Source organism: Drosophila grimshawi, unplaced genomic scaffold (genome assembly GCF_018153295.1).
Source record: "Drosophila grimshawi isolate 15287-2541.00 unplaced genomic scaffold, ASM1815329v1 contig_184, whole genome shotgun sequence".
Taxonomy (NCBI): domain Eukaryota; kingdom Metazoa; phylum Arthropoda; class Insecta; order Diptera; family Drosophilidae; genus Drosophila; species Drosophila grimshawi.
Genome location: NW_025062956.1, coordinates 829,794 through 839,369, shown reverse-complemented (window position 1 = coordinate 839,369; position 9,576 = coordinate 829,794). Strand labels below are relative to the sequence as shown.

At 42.4% G+C, this 9,576-nt stretch overlaps 4 protein-coding genes across 4 annotated transcripts; 3 read left to right on the top strand and 1 right to left on the bottom strand.

Annotated features, from left to right (window-relative positions):
• Positions 1–1,496: 1,496 nt before the first annotated feature.
• Positions 1,497–2,206, top strand: LOC6560418 (ragulator complex protein LAMTOR2 homolog). Its single transcript, XM_001987846.2, has 3 exons — positions 1,497–1,635; positions 1,698–1,884; positions 1,946–2,206. The coding sequence occupies exons 1-3, from the start codon at positions 1,568–1,570 to the stop codon at positions 2,066–2,068; spliced, it is 378 nt and encodes a 125-aa protein (XP_001987882.1). The 5' UTR covers positions 1,497–1,567; the 3' UTR covers positions 2,069–2,206.
• Positions 2,181–6,047, bottom strand: LOC6560722 (pre-mRNA-processing factor 19). Its single transcript, XM_001987844.2, has 3 exons — positions 5,924–6,047; positions 4,514–5,867; positions 2,181–2,472 (listed from the first exon to the last, which is right to left on the bottom strand). Exons 1-3 carry the CDS (start codon positions 5,940–5,942, stop codon positions 2,328–2,330), a joined length of 1,518 nt encoding a protein of 505 aa, XP_001987880.1. The 5' UTR covers positions 5,943–6,047; the 3' UTR covers positions 2,181–2,327.
• LOC6560417 lies at positions 2,606–4,405 on the top strand. Its single transcript, XM_032735550.1, has 7 exons — positions 2,606–2,645; positions 2,707–2,783; positions 2,846–2,955; positions 3,017–3,644; positions 3,705–3,838; positions 3,898–4,144; positions 4,208–4,405. The coding sequence occupies exons 1-7, from the start codon at positions 2,606–2,608 to the stop codon at positions 4,403–4,405; spliced, it is 1,434 nt and encodes a 477-aa protein (XP_032591441.1).
• A 400-nt stretch (positions 6,048–6,447) lies between the features above and the next one.
• LOC6560721 (S-phase kinase-associated protein 1) lies at positions 6,448–9,156 on the top strand. The gene is made up of 2 exons (XM_001987843.3): positions 6,448–6,562; positions 8,505–9,156. Exon 2 carries the CDS (start codon positions 8,511–8,513, stop codon positions 8,997–8,999), a length of 489 nt encoding a protein of 162 aa, XP_001987879.1. The 5' UTR covers positions 6,448–6,562; positions 8,505–8,510; the 3' UTR covers positions 9,000–9,156.
• Positions 9,157–9,576: the final 420 nt, after the last annotated feature.

The window sequence follows — 9,576 nt, the reverse complement described above, 5'->3', positions numbered from 1 at the left end:
TTTAGTGTAATAACTATATATACCAATAAGTCTGAGCGTAAAATATTAGCCGTAAGCTATGAACATTAAATGTGCGTAGTCAGTTAAAATGACGGCTTAAGATTTGTAAATGGAGAGGAGGGGACCAAAAATAAGATAAGATAAGATGTGATCTTTGATATTAAAAGGGTGGGGCATTAACTATATGATTTCGCCCCACAGGAAGGGCGGGAGCGCTACGGCAATAACAGCGAGGCCACCGTTGGACGTCTAAGTTGACGTATTTCTTTTTGTTTTAAATAATGGTTGCCACTATCCGTTAAACCAGCTGTTTAATAGTGATGTGTAGATTTGTTTAGTGTTGTGTTATTGTACGGTCGGTGGGCATGGGTTGACCCACCCCTAATGGAGTACTGGCTGGCCGGAGCTGCCCCATTAGAACAAACCGGCTCGTAACAAATATGAATAAATAAATATACAACTATGAATAACAAATAGATGTACAAATTACTTTGCCTACAATTTAAATACAAGGAAAATGGACTGGATGTGCTGAAGCACTACGACCGGGACGCTGAATTTGGGTTTGGCACAAATGCACGCAGTCGACTTGCACTCGACTGGGCATATATTTGGTTTTATATGTGTCTTGACAGTTCATGATTTTAATATAAATTACGCCTTTTAAATTTGGGCGTGACAATACATTTCATTTGCTCATGCGTTTGAATTTAATTTTTGTTCGATTATATTTTATTACGCTCGAACTATGCGATTTGGGTCGCTGATGGCCTAATCCTAGGAGTACGTGATGGCACTGGTTACGTATTGGAACGCGCTCACCGGCTGAAAAAGCTCACCGTCGTTGCGCATGCGCACTCCCAATGTCGAAATAAACGATGCGCCAAGTGATTCCTTCGTAATAGTAGACAAGGTTGTCTCCAGCGAATTTAGACAATTCTTGGTCGCCAAGCAAAAAAAAATGCGGCGCGACCTGCTTTCGGCCACCTGAACATATACCACAAAATTAGAACAGAAAAAATATTTCAACCATCACACTTACGCCGAATTTTACTCCTCAAAGCCGAAAATATAGCAGAAGGTTAGTGAACTGCCAAGGACATTCCAATCTTCATCCGCACGACACAAAAATTTACGCGCCAAGAAACATGACCTGCCTCACTTTTAGTTCGTTGTCATGTGCTAATTCCCCCTAACCCACAAAACTCCACCTTGCGGAAAATTCGGTAACATTCAATGTGATCTCGCTGACCCTGTCAACTTGCTTCCCTTTTTCAACAATGTGGCCTTTTAAATATTCTCTTTTAGTGGTGGTATGCGATAACTGCCTATCAATCTGTATTTACAGATCACACATCAAAATTTTTTAAGCATTTTTGGGTTTTTTATTTTGTACGCTAAATAAAATTCAAATTTATGCATTCGTCAACGGATTCTGTTAAGTGAGGAGCAGCACTGTTAACTGCACATATGTCGTGTTGCCTTTCCCAGCGAATGCCTGAATTGTCGGGGCGTCAATTGTTTTTTGTTTTTTAGCAAAAAAAGAAAAGGGAAAAAAGTACACGAAATGCTAAAACCAAAAGCGCTGACCCAGGTTTTAAGCCAAGCAAACACTGGCGGCGTCGAAAATACGCTGTAAGTAAGCGCTTCACATTTCTGAACAAAACAGCAAAAGCTACTTTGATTTTCAATTACAGTCTTCTCAGCCAGGAAGGCGCTCTGCTGGCATACTCCGGCTATGGTGATAAGGATGCACGCATAACTGCAGCGATAGCGAGCAATATCTGGGCTGCATACGAGAAACACGGACGCAATGCATTCCGGGAAGATCGCCTGACGTTTGTGTTAATTGACTGCGAGTGCGGTCATGTGGCCATCACTCAGGTGGGAGACACTCAAAACAATTTCAATTATAGTTATTAATCAAATTCTTTTTCTTTTGCAGGTGGCCAGTGTCCTTTTGTGTCTCTATGCCAAAGAGCATGTGGGATTGGGCATGTTGAAACAGAAGACCATGTCGCTGGCTGCGTATTTGGAAAGCCCATTAAAGCAGATCTCGGCATCATAATTATCGAAAACCAAATATAGCTGAGAAGCAACGGTTTGCCTATTTATAAGCATAAATTCTGTTTTGTAGTTTATAAACAAGTATTTTATATCATATGTTAAACACTTTTGGCTCGGAAATAAAGAAGAGTCTGGTTTATTTACGCAGCAATTGATTTACGGGTACAAGAACAGCTAAATGTATGTAGTATATTTATATAAAATGTTGAACTTATTGCTAACTATGGATCTCCGATGGCTTAAATTAAAATATGCAGCTTTTACTCGACGGCATACAACTTCAGGGTGCGATCCATGCTGGTGGAGGCGATATATTGAGCATGCTTACCAAATCGCACGCCTGTGGCGAGTGCTGTGTGATCGTTGAATACCTTCAGGTCCTGCCACTGTTTGCACAAGTAAACCCTGCAATATAAAATTGGACATGGAAATGTTATCAATGTCTGGTTGCGCTTGGTAACTACTGTTAATAAATGATTATTTAACCCTGGCAACATAGTAAACAACCACTAATCGAGGACACTCTTTAAATTTAATGATGAAAAAGTTTAAGCGTAAAATTTTCCGCAAATATGAAGGTAAGATTAAGATGCATTGGTATCTATTCATAAGTTTCTAATAAGCAGTTCTTCCTAATAGATTACATACGACCACAGGACTATTTGGAACCGAACGCACCAAAACATATCAATCTTTGCATTGATGATTTTAATGCGGTAACAAAAATTGGCAAAATCGTATTTAAGTTTCTTAAATATTTTCCCTGCGTTTTCAACAGCGAGGTGAAGTTGCCAATCCGCGTGCGCCATGTGTGGTAACCACCATAGATCCGGATTATATTAAAGACGCTGGCCTGCAGCGTTTGGCAAAGAAGTTTCGCATGAAGACGTCTGTAGTCTGCAGACAACTTTAAGAGTTTTTATCTAAATTAAATATTCTCCATTTACAGTGATATTTTATTGCTACGCGAGATTACACGCAATAAATTTATGTGCTACTCAACGCAGGAAATGTTTTTGGATAGGAGGCGTGAGGTTGATCACCAAAATCAGCTCTATCGGGAGGCGCAAGAGTTTCATAAGTTTGCCGCCGATTCGCTCATGAAAATGAAGGCTAACGAATTTAAGAAAATGCTCCAGGCTCAGGAAAACCTCAAGAAGCTCAAAGAGAACAAAGTGGCTGAGGAGCTCAACCAGGTGAAATTGCAGCATCAGCGTGTGCTAATGGAGGTACAGGAAATCTATGGTCGCTTTCAGTACTTGCTGAAGTTGATTAGCTACTTTGACGACACGCTAGAGCAGCAATCCGAGCAGGTTGACATCAAGTTGCCAATGCCCCAGCATATTGCCAATATGGAGATCAGCGAACGTCATCCGGCTGGCCTCGAGCAGGTGCGGCAGGTTAAGCAGTATATGGAGCAGGTGATTAGACCGTATCTGGATAAGCGAAATCATTTGAATGCCGAAATTTGGATCAAGGGCTACGAACGGAATCGCATGAAGGTGTCCAACTACAACAAACGCTTCACACAGCTGGCGCTGCTCAACCACATTGTTGGCATACTCCATGACAAGGCAGTGAGTATGTGGATATTGCTCTTACTTATGGAGCGCATTTAATTTAAATTTCATCTGCAGGAAAAGACGCAAAAGCGCAATGCGAGCGCCGTCGTATTTCTCAAGGACCCAGAGTTTCTGCAACGTCGCATGGCTGCACTGCAGCAACGTGCCCACGAGTTGTTTAACGATTACGAGCACTCCTACTGCAAGGAGTATGTTAATAGTTACAAAAATGCTAATTATTAATTACATTAATTACATATCTCTTCAGCAAGCTGAGCATCAAACTGAATAGCATTGTGCCGGTTATCCTGAAACGGCTGCAGAATAAAGTGCAGCCAGAGCAGCAGCCACAACAGCAGAAGCAGCCACCAAAGACCCCGCCCCAAAAATCATCTAAGCAGTGGCGTACCGTGGAGGCTATGCGTGCGTCAGTGGCTAACACAAAGAAAGCCAGCTACAAGGACGAGCAGGATACTACGCTCACCAAAGTGGAGAAAATTCAGACATTTGCCTTGGTAAGTGTACTCAAATTAAATACGAATGAACAGAAGACGAATTGGTGGTGTTCTTTTGCACAGGAACTGCTGGGCAAACTGGACGCCATACCGCCAACTGATCTGCGTCGTCTGGAGAAGAGTGTGCGACGGCACATGGCGAAGCAAAACGAAATGTCGCGCCGTGCCCTGGTCAAGCAGAATCGCTTACACAACTGGATGGAGCACTTCAAAAAGCATCACCGATTGCAGCAGGCACAGTATAGCAAGCAGAAGGCTTAAACAATAAATTTAATTATACCAAAAGCATATTTAATCCTTACCAGAATAAAAAGCGAGACTATAAATAAATTTACATCCATAAAGCTAAGCGATGCGCGCTGATCTTACCTGACATCGGTGCCGGCAATGGCCAGATAGGTGCCGCTTTGATCGAAGCACAGGTCCTTGACCTCGTAGCCGTCGTCAAGTTGTATGGTCTTGAAATTCTTAAGTTTGCGCAAATCCCACAATTTGACGCAAGCATCGTCCGCTGCCGTGGCCAGATAGTAACCGTTCTCCGAGAACGATATGGCCGAAATGGGACCAGTGTGTCCGGGGAAATTGGCCACATTGCTCTGCTCCTTCAGATCCCAAATCTTGACTTGTGAATCAACGGTACCGGTGCCAAAAATCAAACCATCCGGATGGAACTGAGCCGTTGTCAGACCCACCTCGGCTGTGTCAATGACCTTGGTCAGTAGGCGTCCAGTGCGTATGTCCGAGAAGGCCCAGTGTTTGTCCGATGACGTAGACAGCAGGTAGTCGCCAGTAGGATGCAGCGAGAGTCCGGTGACGGGTCCCTCATGGCAGCGTAACAACAGCTGCGTCTGCGTTGTGGGCACATGCCAGATGCGTATGCTCATGTCTGGTGAGCCGGTGATAACAGTGTCCTCGTTGGGATGATAGATGACCTTGGTGATCTTCTTAGTGTGTCCCTTCAGTATAGCCACCACCTGCTCCGTATCCTTGTTAAATACAGTTGCATTCTTATCATTGCCACCCGTCAAAATCTTGCTGTGATCGGCACTATTAATGTCCAGGGCCAGAATACCAGGAACCGATGCCGAGTGCAGGCCGGGATGTGATGCGACCGTAAGGAAGCTCTTCACTTGATCAGCCGTGACTAGCTCATCGGGCACAGTGCGTCCACGCTTCTTACGCTCCTGCGTCAACACTGTGGCCTTGTCCTGCAGCTTCTGTATGACTTCGGTACTCATGCCGGCCTGCTCCATTTGGTGAGCTCCACCAACGCCAGCCTCTGCAGCCAGCGTAGGCTCTGAAATCATTGACGGCACATTCACATTGCCCGCCTGAGGCTTCAGAGTGGCCAGCGCCTCGCGCGCCGCCGTCAACTCCTTCTTCAAGCGTGCAATGACGCGACAGGCGGCATCGTGTTGATACAGTGCGTTTGACAGCTCCTGGCGTGTGGTCTGCAACTGTTGGCGCTGTGTAAACGAATGTATCATCAGTGCATCCCACTCATCCTGCATGGTCTTTAGCGTTGCCGGTATGCTGGTTGCGCTAGGCGGCTTTGGCTTGACTACGGCAGGTGTCTTCACTTCGATGAGCTCCTCTTGCTTCAGCTCCTTGCCACTGATCGGATCGCAGCCGTTTTCCATGATATACTTCTCAATGACGCGTCTTTCAAAAACGGCGCCAGAGCACGGGGAGACGACTGGCCACTCGGGTACCTCGTTTGTTACTGAAAAAACATGATATTAGTCTTAATATGGCCACTCGTAACTGACAGAAACTTACGTGCACAAACCAAAGCCATCGCGACAAATATTTTAACGTTTCTGGTCGATTTAAATTTACCTTACAAATTTTACATGCGTTTTCTAATAGAAACAAGCGCAAAAACTGTCGGCAAATACAGCTTCTTCTAAAAATTGCATTCACCGCGAGGCGCAAACGTTTATTAATTCGATAATATATCGAAATTAGTTAGAATTGGCTCATATCACTATCGAAGAACAGCTGTGGCTAGTTCTGGATTAAGAACATCGATGTAATTATCTTTTACTATATTTTTCACTTTAATGGATATAAAGTACTTCTTCCCTATTGAATATTTCATATTTTTCATAAACACGAAAGGAAACCAAATGATTTGGAATAAAACTATTATTACTGCGTTACTGAACATTGGACGCTACAGGCAAGCAGAAAAACATCGAACATCAGAAAACATCGATTAAATAAATTTAAAAGTATCGGGCATCACTATTTCGCCCAGCTCTATCACAGTGTAATTTCGTGTTTCTTTGGCTTTGCGGAATTCCCTGTCTTGTTGAGATATAGTTGATCGTATATAAATAAAAGTAGCCTATTCGAACTATCCAACGTGCTGCTTCAATTACCACTCAAGTCTTAAATAAATCATTTACTATTGCAGTAAGTATGTGGCAAAAAGAAAAGAATTATGGTTTATGGAAAATTGAATATGCGACGCTTTTATCCAAATTGCTGTACATTCATACATTCACATGGATACGCATATGTATGTATTGTGATTGTTTAGCAAATGAATGCTTATATTACAATTATGCATGCAGATACCCAACATATATACACATACACACATTTATGCATCCCTCCTACCTTTATGGATTTTTCTGCTCAACATGCAAGATAAATACTACATACAGTGACTCGCAGTTAAACTGGAACAGCGCCTAGCAAAAAATTTAAAGTGCTATAAGGTTTAAACAAAAAAACAAACGCAAAATGTTTAAATGCCAATTTGTTTTATGTTATATCACGTTTGAAAAGGAAACTTCAGTTTTTATTAAAATATTAATTAATTAACTGAAATTAGTCAAAAACTGGAAACATATCCAAAATACATGTCAAAATTTATTTCGGACAATCTTAGAAAAGTAACATATTTGGCGTATAAAAACTTAAATAAGGATGTTAATACTTAGTATGATATCCTTTAGCCTTAATAACTTCCCTTAACCTATTATTCATGGAAGATACCAGCTTCCGGGTCGTTTCTGGACTGATTTTGCTCCACTCATCCAGCAGAGCATTCTTGAGATCGGATCTGTGATTCCGGATGTTATTTTCCAGCAGAGCCCACAAATTTTAAATAACATTTAAATCTGGAGACTGGGCCTGTGGAATTATCATGTGGGGGCAGTTCCAGATATGCCAGGACTGTACTAATCCGGACTTATGCTTGGCTGTTGTCCTGGTCGTTGTCGTGGTAGAACCGCAAAGTACGTCGGATTCCTAGCTTATTGGCACTTTGGACTAAATTTTCCTTTAATATATTGAAATACACACTCTTGTCCATTGTTGTTTCAAAAAACACCAAATTTCCGACACCGGTTTCCGAGATAGATGCCCATACTATTACACTTCCTCCGTCGTGCTTGACTGTTGCCTTTAGGTGTTTCGGATTCATTTCAGTATTGGGCTGTCGCCACACATAATTCCGTCCGTCCGAGCCAAAAATGTTGAATTTGGACTCATCTGCAAATATGACTGTGTTCCAGAACTCCAAATCCTTGTCCAAGTGGGTTTTGACGAATGCCATCCTAGTCCCTTTATTTTTTGCGCTTAAAAAGGGCTTCTTTCGTGGTACTCGGGCATTAAAGTCATGGTTGCGCAGAACCCGGCGCACAGTTTCCACACTGCACATATTCCCCATTTCATCCTCCACCTGTGGAGTCAGTTTTGGAGCCGATAGCTTGGGATTTTCCTGATGATCCTCCGCTCCTCCTGTTCGGTGAAAATCTTGTTTTGTGCATCTGCCCTTGTCCTCTATCCGATTTTCGTCGACGAAGCGCCGAATGATGTTGGTCACAGCTGATTTGTTTAGAATTACCATTTTAGCTATTTGGCGATGTGAATATCCAATCTTGAAGTGTTCCAGGATGAGATTCCGTTGCTCAATGGTAGTCCGTTTGTCCATAGTCCTTGTTGGCTGGTGGCACCCGAGATGGAGGATATAACTAAACTGACTACGAAGGATTGGTTTATTTATTCCGAAAATAATTAGTCTGACGTAAAAAATCCTGGTTTTATGGCACCCAGGTGTCCATAATGCCACTGCCCGAAATAATATGTGACCATAAATTAAGGTACTTTTTTACATAACCTGGCCTAGCCGGTGGGGAAACCCCAGTTTATGGGGGTCATATATTCCTTATGGTAGTTAATATATGTACCTGCCACCGGTCTTTGGAATTTTTGAAAAAAATTGGATAATATGTTAATGGCAGGCAATTAAAATGTTTGCTAGACACTGCCCGAAATGAACTGAGAGCCACTGCATGTATATGTATGCATGTATATGCTTGGAATTAACTTGTATTCGATTTCGCAGATCAACATGCCGAATATTAAATTGCAATCGTCCGATGAGGAGATCTTCGATACCGATATACAAATCGCCAAGTGTTCGGGCACTATTCGAACCATGTTGGAGGATTGTGGCATGGAGGACGATGAGAATGCCATTGTTCCCTTGCCCAATGTTAATTCGACAATCTTGCGAAAGGTTCTCACTTGGGCAAACTATCACAAGGATGATCCGCAGCCCACCGATGATGATGAGAGCAAGGAGAAGCGCACCGATGATATCACATCCTGGGATGCCGATTTTCTCAAAGTCGATCAGGGTACGCTGTTCGAACTGATCTTGGCGGCCAACTATTTGGATATTAAGGGTTTGCTGGAGCTAACATGCAAAACTGTGGCCAATATGATCAAGGGAAAGACTCCGGAGGACATCCGTAAGACCTTCAACATCAAGAAGGACTTCACTCCCGCCGAGGAGGAGCAGGTGCGTAAGGAGAATGAGTGGTGTGAGGAGAAGTAAGCGAGTCTCGGCAAAATCGATTAACGGAAGATGTAACAGATTTCACGATCCAACGTGAAAGGTGACACAATACATACAGACTTCGCGTATTAAATTAACATTTAACTAGCTTGTAAACAAGAAGTTTAAGAAATAAATATAAAACATGCTTAGACAAAATAAACAACTCCCATTCCTTTCACAAATTGTTTATTATTATTGGTGATAGGTATTAGTATGCTGTCATTGTGCTAGAACTAAGGGAGTTGACTGTCGTTGATAAAGTAGTTCTTGAACACTTAATTTAATGGCTGCAAGATGCCGAAGTAGTGAATCTGGATCTAAGGACAGTGTGAGTATTTTGCTTATGCATATATTCTACACGACAAAGTCATTAAATCGCTGTACTTAGCTATGACTTAGTTTTATATAATTTATCGCTGTAGTCCCTGTCGCCTCGCCTATTGTGGGGCCAACAATTTGAGGGCAGACTGTGTTTGCATCTGCGAGCTGTGAAACATGTGGAACACATATCGATATTTGAAATAAATTTAAAAATAACGATATATCGATAATACATCGAGGTTTTGGCCAACAG